The sequence below is a fragment of the Neolamprologus multifasciatus genome, chromosome 4 (assembly GCF_963576455.1).
Source record: "Neolamprologus multifasciatus chromosome 4, fNeoMul1.2, whole genome shotgun sequence".
Taxonomy (NCBI): domain Eukaryota; kingdom Metazoa; phylum Chordata; class Actinopteri; order Cichliformes; family Cichlidae; genus Neolamprologus; species Neolamprologus multifasciatus.
In genome coordinates, this window is record NC_140442.1 from 3,247,994 (window position 1) to 3,265,979 (window position 17,986).

At 42.0% G+C, this 17,986-nt stretch overlaps 1 protein-coding gene across 1 annotated transcript; it reads right to left on the bottom strand.

The window, feature by feature from the left end:
- Positions 1 to 2,691: 2,691 nt before the first annotated feature.
- hlfa (HLF transcription factor, PAR bZIP family member a) lies at positions 2,692 to 14,935 on the bottom strand. Its single transcript, XM_085158189.1, has 4 exons — positions 14,561 to 14,935; positions 13,255 to 13,614; positions 7,026 to 7,228; positions 2,692 to 6,203 (listed from the first exon to the last, which is right to left on the bottom strand). The coding sequence occupies exons 1-4, from the start codon at positions 14,673 to 14,675 to the stop codon at positions 5,988 to 5,990; spliced, it is 894 nt and encodes a 297-aa protein (XP_085014315.1). The 5' UTR covers positions 14,676 to 14,935; the 3' UTR covers positions 2,692 to 5,987.
- Between the last annotated feature and the right edge of the window lie 3,051 nt (positions 14,936 to 17,986).

Below are 17,986 nucleotides of genomic sequence, written 5' to 3' on the forward strand. Positions count from 1 at the left end.
TGCATAACCATGAAACTTCTCCACCTTTCTGATGTGAGAATAAAAAAACTGCATCTCTTTCAGGTTTTCTCCTAAATTCACTTTGCACTGACTGTGTCTGTGTTTAATCCAGCTCTCATTAGACGCTCCATACAAAAGCAACTAGAATCTGCCTTTATTGAGTTTCTAAGAGGATTTAGACGAGCACATCTCAGGCTCTTCATTTAGGCTGCTGCTGGGTTTTAATATCCCTCTACAACAGATGAATGTGTAATTCTGCTTTAACAAGAAAGCCTCAGAGTCTGCATAATTAGCCGTTATATTATATTCAGTGCTAATGCCACAACTTTTACTTCTTTGTGCTACAAATATATTTTTGGTAGTGAGAATCAAGCCTGATTTATACACTTAAGCTTATTAATTTAAACTTTTATGATCATAATTTTAAAAAGAGATTCAAGGACCTGAAGCACGAATCCAAACAGGATTCAGTATTCGGTGTGATATTTACATTACTTTGTGTTTCTTTCAATAACAATAGGATAATTGTGTTTTTTAGACACAAAGCATCATTTCTCTTCACACAAAGCAGGAAATATCTCTGAGGTCACCATCCTGTGATCCCACTGGTCCATCTACTGCAGGGGTGTCAAACTCAAATACACAGTGGGCCAAATTTCAAAACTGGAACAAAGTCGCGGGCTAACGTTAATATTTATTGAAATATATTTATTCCTCCAGATATAAGAATGAATCTTTTCTTATGGACTCAAACAAGTTTTGCTGAAAAACTGAATATGGAACAAGCAAAGCTTAATACTAAACAATATATATATTAGCTGTATAATACCAGTAGGCCAGCTCTAATAGTAATTTGGTATGGCTTCGCAGGCCAAATGTAATTAGTCTGCAGGCCAGAGTTTGACACCTATGATCTACTGGGTGATTTACATTCCCACCCTCACCTACAGCCACGAGCTGCAGCTATTGGCCCAAGGAATCAGATCGTGGCTCGAAGAGGATGAGTTGAGCCTCCGCCGACGAGTGTCTGTGATTATGGGACAAGAAGGCTGGTTGTTCAGGAAGTGCTCAGAGTGGAGCCTCTTTTTGGCCTTTTTCAGTTTTATTAGATAAGTGAAGAAACGACAGGAAAACGAGAACAGACATGTAGCAAAGGGCTGCGGGTCAGACTCGAACCCGGGCCGGCCGTTCTCAGCACTACAGCATGTGGGCGTCCCCTCAACGCACCCGGTTAAACCGGCACCCCATAGTGGAAACTCCTGAACACTAGGGATGGGTATCGTTTAGGTTTTATCTGATACCGGTACTTAAAGAATGGAGAACACAAAATTGGTCCAAAAACCTCTCATGTTCAGCTGTTTTTTTGTAAAAAGATAACAATGTTAGCCTTTTCTGCAGCTATGGGGCATATATGGTATCACTCTTGGCTGGAAGCAGCTTAAACAATGGAAAAAACACAAACTTTGTCCAAAAACCTCTCATGTTTAACTGTTTTCCACTTTTTCTTTGGTCATTTTAGCCTTTTTGTCCAGGGTGAAGGGAGTATCTGCCATCAAACAAGAAGACAGCCGCATGTAGCTATGATGATGTTTGCTAGTTCACCTTACATGCATTAATGTAATAACGTGGTTAGCCTACTCAACGTAAATTACACACGGACAACATTAAGCTACTCACTCAGAGAAGAACGGCTGCTGCTGCATCATCATCCTCATCATTTCTGCTACACTGGCAGAGCTCCGGGTCCGATAACAGGCACCACACCTGCAGTAGATGTGCTCGGTGTGAGGTCTCGCAGCAAGCTATCAAATACGGCGTATTTCTCGGCGTTTAAAAACAATGCTATGCATCGCCAGGTGTTTCATAAGATTTGAGGTGTTACCTCCTTTGACAGTATCAGCTTAAAGCACTTGTTGCAGCTGCTGAGTTTGCATCCTTTGCTGTGAAGTACAGCCAGACTTTTGATGGCTTCGCCTTGGGCATTTTTAATCTGTAGCTCTGCTCTAAAAGAACGTACGTACCTGGACCCGCCTACTATCCTCGGAAACGTAAAATGATTGGCTAGAATCTAAAGTGTATCACAGCTCAGGAAAAAAAAGCACCGAAATGTGCGCTGCTTCTCGGTCTGGTTACTACCGTTTATGCCAGATACCGGTACCCATCCCTACTGAACACATTAAGGAAAAACTGATTCTTCAGATTAAGTAAATGAAGGATGTAGAAGCTCACACAACACATATTGAGTGCTTTTGAAGAGAAGATTGATGTGCAGTTCAATTTACTTTAAAAACTACTCATCCATCAAAAGTATATTTTTCTAGTTTTAGTTTAAATATTTAACCGATTGAGTTAATTAGTTAGTTTCTCAGTTTTACTGGATTTTCAGGGTAGTTACTGGGTCATCATGGACATCCAGGCTAAGGCTTCCTGTTTTGTGTGCCAGTTTTTTTAAATAAGGATGCTGACACAAAGAAAAAAAAAGCAAATTGATTGTCACACTGTTTGCAGCCAGCTCAACAATCACGTCCCTGTCTGATGCTTTTCATGTCAGGCACAAAGAAGCTGTAAAAGTCACAAATTAACATCAGAAAACATGTTTTTAATAACGAGTCTGACCCAGAGTTCAGTGCCACACCGACTCTTACCAAACGTCTGCGATCTTTTGTAACCGGGCAGAAAAATACGACAAAGCAGAAAAGCACTGGGATTTTATTAGACACTACAATGTACAGAGACAGAGGCTCAGGGCTGAACAGCACAAGTAAATGTTATGCATCCATTCCATGACAAGCAAGACCGAGTACTCTAAGCCGCACACTCTGAAACAGTCTTTTGGTGTTGCCATGAATACAATGGTTACAGTTCTGGTGTAATGTCCAAAATAAGACATGAGAGTTATTAGTATATATAATGTGTAGGTATTTTGATGCACTAAGAAGCCCTTCAGTGCAGATCTGAACCTATCCGAGTGGCGCTGCGATGAAAACTCTACATTGCTGAGAGACTGGGAAACAGTCGGTGTATTCAAGGCACTGGAATAGACTCAGGATTATGGATAACATTTCCGGGTGAGGTAGTGAAATCACTTGACAGTGAGGTCATTTTGGGATACACGTGGGTTCATTATTGGCTTTTTCCTGTATTTATATATACACGCACGGCGTACGATTTCATAGAAAGGCGCTCCGGAGATTCTGGAGGCATCGTTCCAGTCTTTACCGCAAACTCTGTTTACGCTCTCCCGTGTGCCGGTGCAGCTGAGATGGAGAAGGAAACGTCTAAAGCGCTAAAGCACTGAGATGATGAGTTAAAAAATAATCGTTTTACATCGCGCACGCCTTTGGATCCAATAGATTACGTTCAACAGACTCTGAGGCTGGAATGTGTGAGTTTTGTTTTACTGGGCGGATTTCAGCCTTTTTTGGGGTCGTTCCTTTTTTCTTCCAACTTCGAAAAGAACAAAATGGAAATTCCCGACTAAAATTTCAACACGTCACCACAAAGATAACAAGTCCAGAAGATGCCAGTAAGAAAATAAAATCATTTACTCAAATCAAAGTTCTGTTTACCAATTATAGAGATTTACTTACTTTCAAAATGCAAATAGATAAATTAGACTTTAACCTACTAAAATGTGAGTTGTGTTAAAAACGCAGGAATGTAACATTATTCATGTGGAAAATGCCATACATGCTGGATTGCATGAATAATTCCAGATTTGGGAATATCATCTCCAATACTCCAGCACATAAAACCACAAACTGAGTTTATTACGTGTAGAAAAACAAGGATAAGGACGAAAAAAGTGGCGGGTGGTAATTTTGTTACCAGATGATCCATTGCAGAAAAATTCCATTAATTTCATTTTAATGCTGGCACATCTGAACTTCCATACAAACGAGCTGAAGATTCAGCTGGACTGAATGCTGGGAAGTTTCTACACTACAACAACGTTTTAGATCTTCACTGTCAGCCTTTGTTTAAAGAAGAAGAAGAAAAAAAGCTTCTCAGTGTCTATCACTCAGGTTCGGGACACGTTACAAGTGCATTGGCCAAAGGAACCAATCGCACGGAGCAGCAAGAGTAACCAGCGACAGATTTCCCTTCCTTCATAGTAACTTCATCCCATCGAAGAAGAAAACCAACGAGCTGTGTGAAGCGTTTCATTATGTAGCAGGAAATTCAATTAAAAGCTTGCTCACGGGCAGCTTCAGATCCCCGGGGAAGCTGTGACGCTAACCGCGGTGAACGCGTGCGGGCCCAAATCTTTCTTCTGAACTCTTCTTTTGAGTTACATGAGAATATATGGGAGCCTAAACGTGCCACCTACACAAGCCAGAGTGTCATAATAATAACGATGCCCGGGAGCTTTTTGGGTGCCGCTGGATGTCCACAAATCTCTGTAAACCTACCACATCCTACCTGTTACAGAATATCAAAATACCACTATATGCATTTGTCTTTGAGTTATACATTTGTTTTCTTTAATTATTTTCTGGATCTGTTGTGCCTTTAAAATACATAGTTCAGTAATGTATAGGAAAAATACTGTACAAAAAGAACAACTTATAGAATAGGTCTATATAAACATATCTCTTGTAACCAATATATCATCTCTGTTGTGAATCGTTTTGGTCTGCAGTAAACAAATCGATTGGGTTAACCACAGTATTGGACAACACCATCCAACTCTTTTTGTCAACACCTTTTACATTCATACAGCCATCTTCAAAGAAGGCGAACATAGAGCTATGAGGAGAGACTACAGACGTCTGGATTGATTTCTAAAGTAAAAACACTCATATTAATCATGCTAAGTTGAACAGAAGCAAAAAGAATCGACAACTTTGCAAAAACAAAACAAAAAAAAGGAGAAAAAAAGGGAGAAAATAACCGCAAAGAGCTTTTCATTCTGTCAAAGAAATCATGCTTAAATCTGAAAAACAAGGAGGCTAAACAACATCAATGTCAAGAGTAGTATTAATACTAACAATTATATCAACAGAAATATATATGTGTATATATATATTTTTTTTTGTTTGTCAAAACAACAATCTTCCATCTGAGAAATAAAAGGTAGATAAATATGAGTTAGAGGAAATTGAGCGAGTGGAAACATTGCACCGGATCAGATTGTGAGACACGCATTAGTGCAGATGTCAACTAACGTTAGCTTAGTTAACGGAGGTGAGCTAGGATGCGATGTGGAGAGAAGGCGGAGCTGAGAGATGCTTGTGTCGGGTTAGCGGTGGACAGGAATTATTGCTCAGTGTCCGAGAGAGAGATGAAGGAAATAAAAATGGGCATGACTGCAGAGGAAGAGACATGTTTTCTTTACGTAGGGGGGGGGAATTACCCAACTAAAATACAACATCAACAAAAAAAAGATGATGTTGTTAACAGAAGAAGACAACTTTAACAGGGCTTAAAAAACAAAACAAAACGCACGTTTAAAGCAGGAAGCGGGTGTTTAAACTCGTTACGGGGACACGAAGAAGAAAGGAAACGACAGTTTTCAGTCCTGATGTCACGTATAAAATCGGTATGAAAGTGAACAACAAACATGGCATCACTTCTCAAAAGGTGGAAGGTAGCGGGCGCGGGGATTCAGCTGGTGGGTTGGCTCATGACTCCTCACAGTACATTAAAGTGGGAAGTATGCAGGTGTAAATATATATATATCATTATCCATGTATATGTATATATATTTAGTCAAACAATGTGTACAGAAATTAAAAGAAGGTACAGACAAATTGAAGCTTATGATAGAAGTCAAAAATACCAGAATCATACAGGTGTGTGTTGGTGTGGGAGGAGAAGGGGCTCAAGGGACAGGGGTACTGGAGGGGGGGGATTCAGTGCCACCAAAAGAGACACATTGTCCTTCAAATTCGAGGGGAAGGGAGGTCTGGGGAGTAGAGTGGGTGTCAGGTGGAAGGAGGGGGCATGGTGGTGGTGCTGGATGGGCAGGGTGGGGTTTTGAGGGCTCACAGGGGCCCGTGCCGGGTCTCGTATTTAGCCAGAACGTTCTTGCAGCGGCCCAGCTCCTTCCTCAAGTCCGCTACCTCCAGGCGGAGAGCGGCGTTCTCCTTCTCCAGGAAGGAGGCGCGGATGGCAATCTGGTTCTCCTTCAGCCGCCGGGCGTCCCTTGACCGCTTGGCTGCCACGTTGTTCTTTCTGCGCCGGGCCCAGTACTTATCATCCTGCGGAGAACAGTGGGGACAGGAGGGGGAGGTCAAGAGTCTGAGCTGAAAAACAGTAAACACAGCTCTGAATGTGACGCCTGTTCCCGATCCATCCACTAGGGGGAGACAGTGATTTATTCTAACTGCTGAAAGCTTTTCCTTATTTTCTGTCATCTGTATACAGTTAAAAGGGTGAATGCTCATATTTAACGTGCTCACAAATAATGATGCTCTAAACACTAACGTTTTAGTACCTTTTCCTACTTTTGGCTCTGTATGATGTCATAAATAGAGGATATTCCTAATATAGTTATAGAGCGTACCTCTCTGTGTGCGAGAACAGAAACACGTTACTGTTCGAATTATAGTTTTGTTTTGCTGCACATGCACGACTCATACATGCATCACTTTACACCGTTAGTGCAGACTTACAGATTTCATGTGTTTTCCTTTTCAGTGAAATAATTATTCATAAATATGGTTGGAGAAACAAATGGGGGCTCGTCCGGGATTTAGGTGTAAATCCTGCAAAATCGCTACGCTCAATAAATTTAAATGATCCCCAGTCCTACATTTCAAATGCAAAACCCTTTTTTTAATTGATATGTAAATATTATCTCCAACTTGAATTTTTAATGTAGCCATTATCTTTTTTTTTTTTAGCATGAGTTGAATTTAAGAACACAGATTGTTTTGCTTATAGTTCAAAAGTCTTCCTCCCCCTCATTGTTTGACTTGCTTCAGACTCTCACACTCTTACATAACAACATTTCAGCCAGAACATGAAATCTGATCTCCCACGGCTATAAACACAAACAAAGAGATGGAGCAGCGGGTCACCTTCAGGTCCTCGGGGATAAAGACCTTGCGGGCTTTTTTGATCATCGGCTGCGGCTTCAGCTCTTCGGCAGAAAACTTGCGTTTCCTCGGATCAAACATCTCCTGGCCCGGCACGCTGGACAGAGCCAGGTCTGCTGGGTCGGGGTCATAGGTCACGGGCACCTGAATGGACTCTGGGTCGATGGGGCTGGGGGTGTCCCGGGCTGAGGACAAAAGTTAGACACATTAGCTGTCAGTAAGTGCACAGAAGCATGCAATTCTCTCAGCAAGAGCTACATGTTGAAAGCCTTTTGTGATTTGAAATCAGCAGGACTTAAACAATAAGCACCTCTAATTTTGGCAGAAGCAGCGCCCTTAAGGTTCTGAGTTGTACTTCTATTTAAAGCGAGCAGCGAGGCAACACGAATGAGGCCCAATCAGCAGCTCTAAAGCTGGACCGAGGACAAAGGAGGACGCTCTTTCTCTCCTCTGATTGCACACATCTTAGAGCAGCAGGAGGAGACGTCAGGCTTTGACTTGAGGACAGGTGGCTACTTTTATAGAAGAAAATCTTTGTGCCTCATTTGCCCAGCAGGTGGTGCAAGCACACAAACTTTACAAGGACAAAGAAACACACACACACACACACACACACACGCAGGCCTCACTTCTTACAAGACACGAAGACAAACACGATCTACGCGCTTATTATAATGAACTCTGTCTAGAGATCTCAAGGAAGTCGACTCTCAAAGCATCTTGAAAGCTATCAGCAGCCCCCCCCCCATCTCTACCTGCCTGTCGTGTGAGACTTCTCCGACCAATCTCAAGCTGAGCCAACAAGTGCAGTTCGCTGAACAATTACCGAGTGATTCATCACATTAGCACTAATTAGTTTTGTGATTAAAAACCCCATTTGTATTCCCCACTTAGAAAAAAAAAAACAGTGCATAAAGCGAGTCACAGCGGCCTACATTCCCACGAGCTGCCAATCCACTGGCAGCTCGTACATCATGACCCAAATTGTTGGACTTGTGAGCGGCCGTGGCCAATGAATGCTGCAGACCTTCATGCAGCGTGCACACAGTCGCACCGCTTTCTGCTTTTGGATGCCGTGATTTGAGAACACTTGCATTTAAAACAGAAACAGCAAAAGCTCACTCTGCATCTGTCTGCCCCTCAAGAGGCACCGTCCCAACCACAGGAAGTGATGGTTCCTTCATCACATGACGAGAAAACCTCGAGAGAGTGGCCACCCTGCTTCGGATTTCTCATAGAAAGCATAAGGACAACAACACTGAAGCAGGTTTGTTCGGAAAAACGATGCAGGAGTATTAAAATGACCAATTATCAGCTCATAAATCTGAGGAAAAGGGAATTTTCTCTGGCATTTTTTCCTGGGAATGGTTACAGTTGGATATCTTCAACCTTTTTATTAACTTTCTTGAAAATTCAGCATTAAACTTATTTGAAAAAACTGGAATTATATAATAAAAAATAACATTTTTAATACCAGCTTTTGATATGTCAACATATTTGGCTGTAGCCCCCTGTTGGTCTATCATGGTATTGCGGGCTTTTTATTATTATTTTCAATGTTATAATTATGAGTATAGATACTTAAAAAAACCCTCAATCTGAGATAAAGGCTGCAGGCTAGACAACGAGCAACACTGATCAAACTTGTTCGGTGAACAAGGTGTTTTTAATAATATCTTTTAGCAAGCCAACTAAGGTCGAGTCGGTAAGTAGAGTCACCGTTTCCAGAGTAGAGATAAATCTGTCTGTAAGCTAAGATACAAATAGCTGAACTCTCTTCCACCACCATTCATAAACCGAGCCCTGCTGGAGAGCAAAGCCTCTTACCAACTAAAACTGGAGTTTGTCTGCCAACCTGCAAATAGCCAACCTCACCCTAATCACCTTTACGAGCCACTGAGATTTCCTAATTACCAGAGTTACAACACAAGCCCGTTCATTGACCTGCAGTATCCTAAACTAATGGACCGCACATTCCAGGGGAGAGGAAGTAGTTGGATGCACAAAATAGTTCCCTCCCCGACCAGGAAATCTAAAATTAACAAGGCATGAAAGGTAGTCTTATAAAAAGCTGCGTGAAAGCAGGATTGAGCCCGTCTGTCTGAGAAATACCTGAGGAACTTGTTTTCCTTTGTGGACTTTATCTCTTTCGGTGGTTACAGGCTGTTGTCACGCTAAATGATCGTATCGAGCTCACTGTGAGTGTAATCATGTGGCTGCGTGGGTGATAACACGGCGGTCGGCGATAAGCGGAGCTGGTGGTCATATCTGTGTGCGGCAGAACTCTGACCTCGGAGTGACACGAGCCCAACGGCAGTCGCTCGACTGTGCAAAAGCGTTAAAGGGCACAAGTGCTGTTCCTCTATTTTGGCTTTAAATGATGCTTCTTTAAGCTGGCAGTCAAAACGTATTTGAATGACGTAAAAATCCTGGTGGCGAGGTAAACAAAAATGCATCAACTCAAAACAAATTTGATTAAAGCGTCCTAAATCAGATATTAATTATACCTCTGGGCCATGGGGCTCCATTGTTGTCTAAAACTATTGCACCCACCCCCACCCCGTTCATTAAGTAAGTCAACAGGACTTCATTCCTCGAGGGCACTCATGCAGGACGGGCTGGTCCTGCAGAGGAAAGCTACCATTTCCATGAGACCAGCGGAAAGTGGCCACAACAACAAAGCGGAGAGATATTTTTCACCGTGGCTCATTTTCCCCCCTCATCAAGCCACCTTTCATAACTTAGTGGAATGCGCCACAACACATCCTTTGACCCCTCCTAGATCTGACTTCCCCTTTGCCTCCTGCCAACAGTGTAGCAGAGTCCATCTTCTGAACCAGCCGCTAGCTTGAGGAAAACCATCCCCCTCTCTTTTATTTGTTTGTTGCTTGTGATAACTTATCAGCTGCCTGTATCGCTCAACGATGGTGGCAGTGCGGCCGGTTAGACGAGACTAGACTCGCTGAGCTGGAACAACATTGCGCTCACGTGACCGAAGCACACCCGAGTCCATGTGATCTCTGCAGGGTACAGCCTGTGCCTTGGCTCTGAGTCCGAGGCTGTTTTAGAGCTGAGCCCGGCGAGGGAGGGGGAGGAAGACTGGACAGGAAGTGGACAGCATTGTAGGGAGGGAAGGAGAGGTGGGGAGCGTGAAAGTGAGAGTGAGTGAGAGACGGAGGGAGGAGGAGATGAGAGAAGTGGGCAGGTTTCGTGCCGTGACAAGCGCCTGTTTGCAGCTCGGCGCTGCACACGGCGCCTGCATGTGTCCGTCACATGGCCCGGCATGCTGCAGGAAACCCCAGCTGCGTTCACGTGAGAGACAAATGTGAAGAGGCAGACGGAGACAGACCCAAGCAGAACACACACACCTACACACACATATGCATGTGTCTGTATGCACATGTGCACCCAGCCAAAACCCATAAGGTACAGATGCACCTCCAGTGAGTAAGGTTAGCTCCTCAAACTCTAGTCTGCACAACTTTCTATACAACCTAACACTGGTACGCTGTTACATGTTGCTTTGGATGATTCGTTAATTACCAGTTCAACTATAATCAATCAAAAATAAGCATTTAGCGTTTTCTGGTAATCAAATGTCAAAATGTGCTCGCACTGATACGTCACCCAGTGTGAACCCTGTGAACTTACGCCAGCATTTCCACAAATAAAGCCGTCATGTTGCATGAACTTTAAGTTGGCTGACATTCAAAAACGCATTCAACTGCTCAAAGACTGTAAAATGGGTCAGCTATTGGTTACAGCAGAAATATGGACTGGAACCAGCCGCTGGTCGAGCTGTTATTGGATAACTTTGATATTGGCCCACAATTTCACAGCTGATGCATTCAACGCGAAAACTTTACATCAAAGCACTCACAGCAACTTGCTTCTTTAAAAGTCATCATTAAACTGCTGCATAAACATTTTTCAAGAGGAAAACACTTGACCCTCAAACGTTTTTTACAGTATATATATATATTTTTTTACAGTGTATATATATATATATATATATATATATTTTTTTTTTTTTTACAGTGTATACATATATTTTTTTTACAGTGTATATATATATACACACTGTAAAAAAAAAAAAAAAAAAAAAAAAATTATATATATATATATATATATATATATATATATATATATATATATATATATATATATATACACACACACACACTGTAAAAAAAAAAAAATATATATATATATATATAATGATGTTATTAAGTCTATTCATTTGATTTTATTATAAATGGTAACAGGAAATGGTCTATATATAAATATAAAAAATAAAAATCACACTTTTCTAAATGTTTGCCTCGCTATTGTTGTCGTGCAAACACGGTGAAACTCACAGCCGACGCCACAGAAACGTTGGCCGATTACAGCGTCAGAGAGAGCGCCACTATTAGCCGCTTGCATCATGAAGACAAAGCAGTGTAAGCTAGTTCAGCGCAAACGCTGAGAGGTGAAGGTCATAATATTTGGTTTTTATTACTGTTTTATGGATAGAAAGGCTTAAAAGGCAACAGGTGTTACAAATGTAACAGCTGGATATTTTGCCGCGAATACGATCAAGTCTTTATTATGTCTTCTAGCTCTTCATCACACCATCTTTGAGCACTTAGCATAAAGAACGACAGACAGATATCAATCAATGCCGATACTAATCATCCGCTTTCATATACATAACGATGACGCAGTAAAAGCCACTTGGTCAATAAACGTTAATAAAATGTAGCTAATTAAACTTTCATTTGAACCTTCTTTGCTTGGACTTTCACCCCGATTGTTTCTTATCAACGCCTGGTAGTATTTTGGTAGCTTTCCATGACCCAACTTGGCTCAAGAGCCAAGATTTGGTGCTGTGTAATGTATTTAGCACATTAGAGTAAAGCCAACACAATGCTGACAATACCTCATCAAGGTTTGTTCCTTCCTAATCTCCAAACTCAGGGACACGACGCGCTGAGGGGGGAGTTTTCTTTTCAGGTGGCAGTACAACAGCTGCGTAGCATTTATGTCGGGACTCTGTTTGCGGCTTTTAAGAAAAGAGTGATTTTATAGACGAGGAGTCGACCTTGACCCATCTGATGTCAGGCCAAATCACCGGTCATCCTCTATTATCATCCAAAGTCTTTGGTCCGATCAATCCACGTTCATCCTGATTATCGGTTGTGTGATTGAAATATCACTCAAACTATTAGGCACTCACTTAATCAGGACGCCCCCACTTGAGCATCGAGTAACAAACATAAAGAACTTCTTGCTTCCCTTTAAATGCAGAGACCTCGCTCTGTTTACATTCGTACCGAAGGCCGGTCCTTTAAAATGACTTCAATCCTTCTGGTGTCTGGCGTAAAACCCAAACAGAATCTGGCAGCGCCTTAACAAACTCAGTCACACAGTTTAGCGCCTCCGCCTAAATGCAAACTGCCCACTTAATGTTAGCTCATTACAATAAAAGAAATCTTCCTGGATGAGGAGTTTTAGCTTATCAACACGTCACTGAAACAATGGAGCTCTGCACCAAAACAAAACACGGTTCTAACACCTGAAATGCTTTGAGGATTAAAGAAATAATTAGACGGCACCTTAAAATTCATTCAAAAGTCACATCACTGAGCTGAAAAGAAGTATGTGTGCAAACTAAATGAAGCTCAGCGGTATGTAGTAGTCTCTGAGTCACATTTCTGAGTAATGTAAACAGCCGATGTCAGTGTTTGCCAAACCCAGCAGGGATTTATTCTGAATGAAGACGATGAAAACTAACTTTAAAAGGGTGAATCTGAAGGCAACAATACAACTTTAGAAACACAACACAGAAAATGACCATGACTAATGCGTGACACGGTCGGTGCGGGAAGATTTGTTCTGCTAATCGGAGCTTTGTGAATGAGATTGGACACCACCCTTGAACTTGAGCTTGCTTACAGGCGCTCCAAAGTTCAGTGCAGGGCTGTATAACAGGACTAAAGTGTGTCAGTGTGAATTTCAGGTGCGATGTAACGCTCCAATCAGGAGCTAAATGAGAAAACGCACAAGATATTGTTCTGTTAGTGAGTAAATGTGGCGAGAGTGTGCTTGCACCAGGTGAGCAAACAGGAGGACGGACCTCTCGAGGCCTCCGTCCACCCACACCGACACTGAAAGGGTACAACTAACTATTTTGAGGTGCATGATAGGCTCCACTGCATAGGCTGCCTACCTGCTGTGCTGGGGCTGTGGAGGCAGGTCTGAGGCGCCATGCCCGTGTGAACCGATGTGGTGGCGCGGCTGCTGAGGTCAACCACGGAGGGCGTGGGCGGGGCAGGTGGCGGGGCCTGCTGCAGAGGAGCCTGAGGCGGCTGCGCCGTCTGCGGGGCCTGGTCGCTCTGGGCCGAGTTGGCGGGGATGCCGTTTTCCGACAGGAACTCCTCCAGGTCCATGTACTCCAGCTGAAAGTTGTCCCCATCGTAGGGCAGCGTCTTGTCCCAGAGGGTCGGACCAAGGAAAGCCGACTGTGGATGGCTGGCTGCGCTGCTCTCATCGTCCAGCTTCTTCTCCTTCTCCTTGTCCTTCCCGAATCCTGCAAATGTTTGCACACAGTCATTTTATTGTCTTGCTTTACTGAGGGAAATCACGGGTCAGATCTTGGTTATAAATAGACAGCGTCTCGTGTTTATAAAAAAGGGTCAGTTTAACCAATTTTCCAAAAGGGACCAAATTAAATGATTAACCGAATTTAAAATACTTTATTTATCTGTGCAGGCACCAGATGTTAAAAATAACAAAATAATATGTTAACTTAATAAAACGTGCCAATAAATTATTTCTGATGGGATTTCAGTGTCATCTTCCAATAATGTAAGCAACATTAAAAGTATTGGCTCCAAGTGTGCTGAAGCGGTGACAAAAGTCCAACATTTTACACCACAGACAAATAAAACCATAGAAATGCACATAGAAACCTGTAACTTGGATAGAATCACTTTTTAAATATTAATAACCTGCTTTCCACTCATATTTAAATACATTTTCACTCAATACAGCCAAGAATCCAAACAGCGCGCAAACAGCAGCAGCTTCATAACGGAAACAACGCCCTCTATCGGCAGCCAGAGGGGGCGCTACTGTAAATCCCAAAGAAGACGAGCGGGTTTAAAGGTTGCAGAAGGAGCCCGCGAGCTCAAAACGGCGCAGTCGGGAGCACATAGCGTGAAAATTAACACGCACTGCGCTAATTTACATGACAAGTAGATGCTAAACAGCTCGAGCCAAAGTTCACGTCAACCTGTCAGTCAACTCACATTTAACGGAGACGGACAGCGATCTGTGATAAATAACGTTACATCGACAAACGTCGCAAAAACGTTAACAGGAAAGTCACAGCTGGTGGATTTAGCGAACAAGTGTCCTCCATCGCCTCCGATCTGTCAAATCTACGCACTGAATGACCACAACAGCCCGCACGTAAACAACACGGCCGAGAGTGCGCGCTCGCGGCTTCAAGTTTTGGCCCGGTTTAAACGTACCTTCATCGTGGTGGAAAGGCAGCTTCAGCGGATTCTCCAGCAGGGATTTCAGCACGCCGTGAGTCGGCGGCAGAAAAGTTGGGTTTATAGGAAGAGGTCTGGCCATTTTCTCCATATGTCTTGAAGGGCAATTTGAGAACAAAGCTCGCAAAGACTTAAATTCCCCCCCCGAAAACAAAAGAAAAAGAGGCGACCGAACTCGCTGGCCGGTCCGTGAAGGTCCCGCGCAGGTGGAATAAACGACGCTGGTGCTCGGAGGGAGACAACAGGGTTCCGCGCAGCAGCAGGTCGGCGAGCGGCTGGCTGTCTGTCGTTGAGGGCGGCTGGCAAATAGCTGGAGGAGGAGGGCAGAGGGAGGAGTGTCGCTGTCAGAGCTCCTACACTCCTCCATCCATGTGCGGAGACGGATGCCGGTGACGTCAAAGCACCGGGAGGGCGGGGAGCGCGGCTCGTTCGAAAAAAAAGAAAAAAAGAGTTGCTTCAGAGGTGCGTTCAGTGACAGTCGGAAACATTGGCTTTGATCAAAGTAGTACGTATCTAGCAAGTACGCATACATTTAGATTTACTTTTAATTATTTTTCCAGTTTTTAGGGGAAATATTAATATAGAGATTATTATAGTTTAAACTGGTGTGTAAAAGTGTTATTTAACACTGCCTTTCAAAATATGATGAAATACATGTATAACGTATAACAGGATAGATTATGTCCAGAAGAAGTCTGGCCCTGAGAGACCAAATGCACTGCTAAATAAGAAAATATCATAAAAAAATAAAAAATAAAAATGCAGCCAAGGCTCACAAAATACAACAGAAGTAAAAACCAAAACCAAAACTAACAGCTGTAGTAGAAAAATGCACCAAAAGCTCAAAAGAACACAGACTACCTTGCATCTTTTTCTTCCTCACAATCTTTTCAGCGCATTTCAGTTCTGTCCATTGGATCTTTTGGTTTCTGTCACTTCCACAGCCAGTTTTCTCACTTTATTGTCTCACCTAAATCATTGTGGTTTGTGCGCTTTTGCAGCATTTCTTTATTTGCTGGTGTTTTCTTAGGTTGGAGTCAATTTGAACTCCCAAAGCCACCAGAAGTTTATTACGTACATATTTATTTTACTAGGCCAAGCATCTTTGTCATAAAAGATTTTATGGAGATGAATAAAACCTTTTTATTATCTTATTTCACCCTGTCCTCTCACCGTAGTTGCAAAGAAATATACATACTACACTACAAAACCCCCAGATAGCCAAAGCACTATCCATAAAACTATGTAGAGGTCATTAAATATCAAAAATAAATCTGCTCAGTTCATAAAGTGTTTCTCTGTCTCCTTTGTCTCCTTCATTTTCCATGAATTGTTCCACAAGAGCTAGATCTGCAAAGCAAACAACTGCCCCAGGAAGTCACAATTTCAGCTGCTGGTTTTATTAAATGCCATTTTTGGAATGTGCATCACCAAAGAACAGACAAAATAAAATGAAAAATGCCTTAAAAATTGAGAAAATGTGACATCTCTCAGTATTATCTAACCTCGAGGAGGGTTCAAAGCCAGTTTTAAAGTCAGATCGAGAAATCTAGTCAATTATTAAGGATTACATTTTAGAAATTGTTTGGTTTATATTTGTTTTATTGCTTTAATCGATATTAATTAACTGATTAAATTGATACATCTGTAACAGTAACCGTAACAGTTGGGAGAGGAAACAACTGGGAAATCTCTCCTAAATCAAAATTGAAAAAAGCTCCTAGTAAAACATCTGAAAACAAGTTTGTAACTTTGTAGGTAAAAACTTCAACAATTTCAAGTTTCTCCCACAAAAAATGCAAAGAATTCGGGACTTTCTTTTATGCACGGTGCATACAATTATTAAAAGATTCAGAGACTATGGAGAGACCTCTTCAAGGAATGAACTAGGCTGTAAGGACCAGGCTGCAGGTCACTGCGTGGAAACACAAACTTAGGAACACTTGAAAGTTAAAACTGTAACATGCAGAGAAAAATAGAAATATTAGATATTAGACTGTCCGATGAGCTAAAGAGAAGGACAATCGTCTTGTTATCGGCATGCAGTTCAAAAACGTTCAATGAGGTTTAAGCTAAGGCAAACAGAATAACTGTTCTACATATAAGTGAGGGTCCCATCAATGCTAAACGATCAGTTTCAAAGCAGCATCCAGGATGTGCACAGTTAGCACGCTATGAACAACAAGGGTCAATTTTCATTTCTTGTCTTTGAACTTTTAAATGAATGTCACGCGGTTTTGCTAAAAAGTGGGTTGTACCACAGGTTGTGTAATGCTCGCCCACACATGCCCACCACGAAACTTCAAGCATGTGTCAGTTATAATCTGCAGCCTATTAGCGAAATGCTTTAACGGTTCAGATGAAACCATGTAATTTTCCATTATTTGCTACAACCTCAAGGAAATTGAAGGATTTATGCCAAAATGTTGCGGTCCATCAGTTACGCTGGATTTGTACCTCAGCTATACAAAAAAAACAACAAATGTTTTTTTTCAGGCCAACCAAAAGCATTTAAAACATTACGAGTGTGGGCGCTTTGCTCCTAAAAACACATTTATATCATTTTTACTACATTACACATAAAAATGTACACGAACAGCATTTTTTGGGGTTTTGTTTTGTTTGTTAGGAGGTTTAAACTTCCTAAGCAACATATGAGCAACAAACTTTTATTTAAGAATATTTTATGTCAGAGTTATTTAAACTCATTTGGATGCGAATATGTTCCCACCTCGGACCAGTAAATGAACCAGCTTGGTTTCGTGATAACGGCACAGATTCCTGATCGCTACAGTTGCTCCTCAGGCTTAGTGCATGCTCATATTCGAACATGAGCTCCTGCTTTTGTGTACGTTACACAATCTTTCTCTCAGGCACGACAAAACAAGTTTCTTAGAGCAGCTGCATTATACTGTAAATCTGAGCAACAGGGAAACGGTCCACTGTAATTCCACAGCGGAGAATGACGTGAATGTAAACTTGACCTACTTTTATCCAATGGGTGTTGCCCGGCTGAAACTCTGTCTGTGCAGGTCGTGGCACATGGAAACTCATGCTTTCTAGTTTTGTAGTGGCTGAGTCATAGTATCAACTGCTGGCTCTGCCTATCTGTTTGTTTTTAATGATTGGATCCTGTCGTCGGCACAAAAATGCTCTAGAAAAACAGAAATAACAAGAACGACAAGTTGAGGAAAACTTATTTTATTAGCAGATAATAAAAAGTTAAAGCAAGGAAATCAAATGCAGACAGAGACCGAGACCAGAAGGGGTTAAATCCTGTTATCTGAAACAGTCCACATGCCTATGAAATGTCACAGAGCATCACACCGTGCCTTTAAAGTCTTATTTAGTTTAGATTCAAAGCCCCGCTGATTGGAAATGTCCTCTTGTCCCTGAAATTCA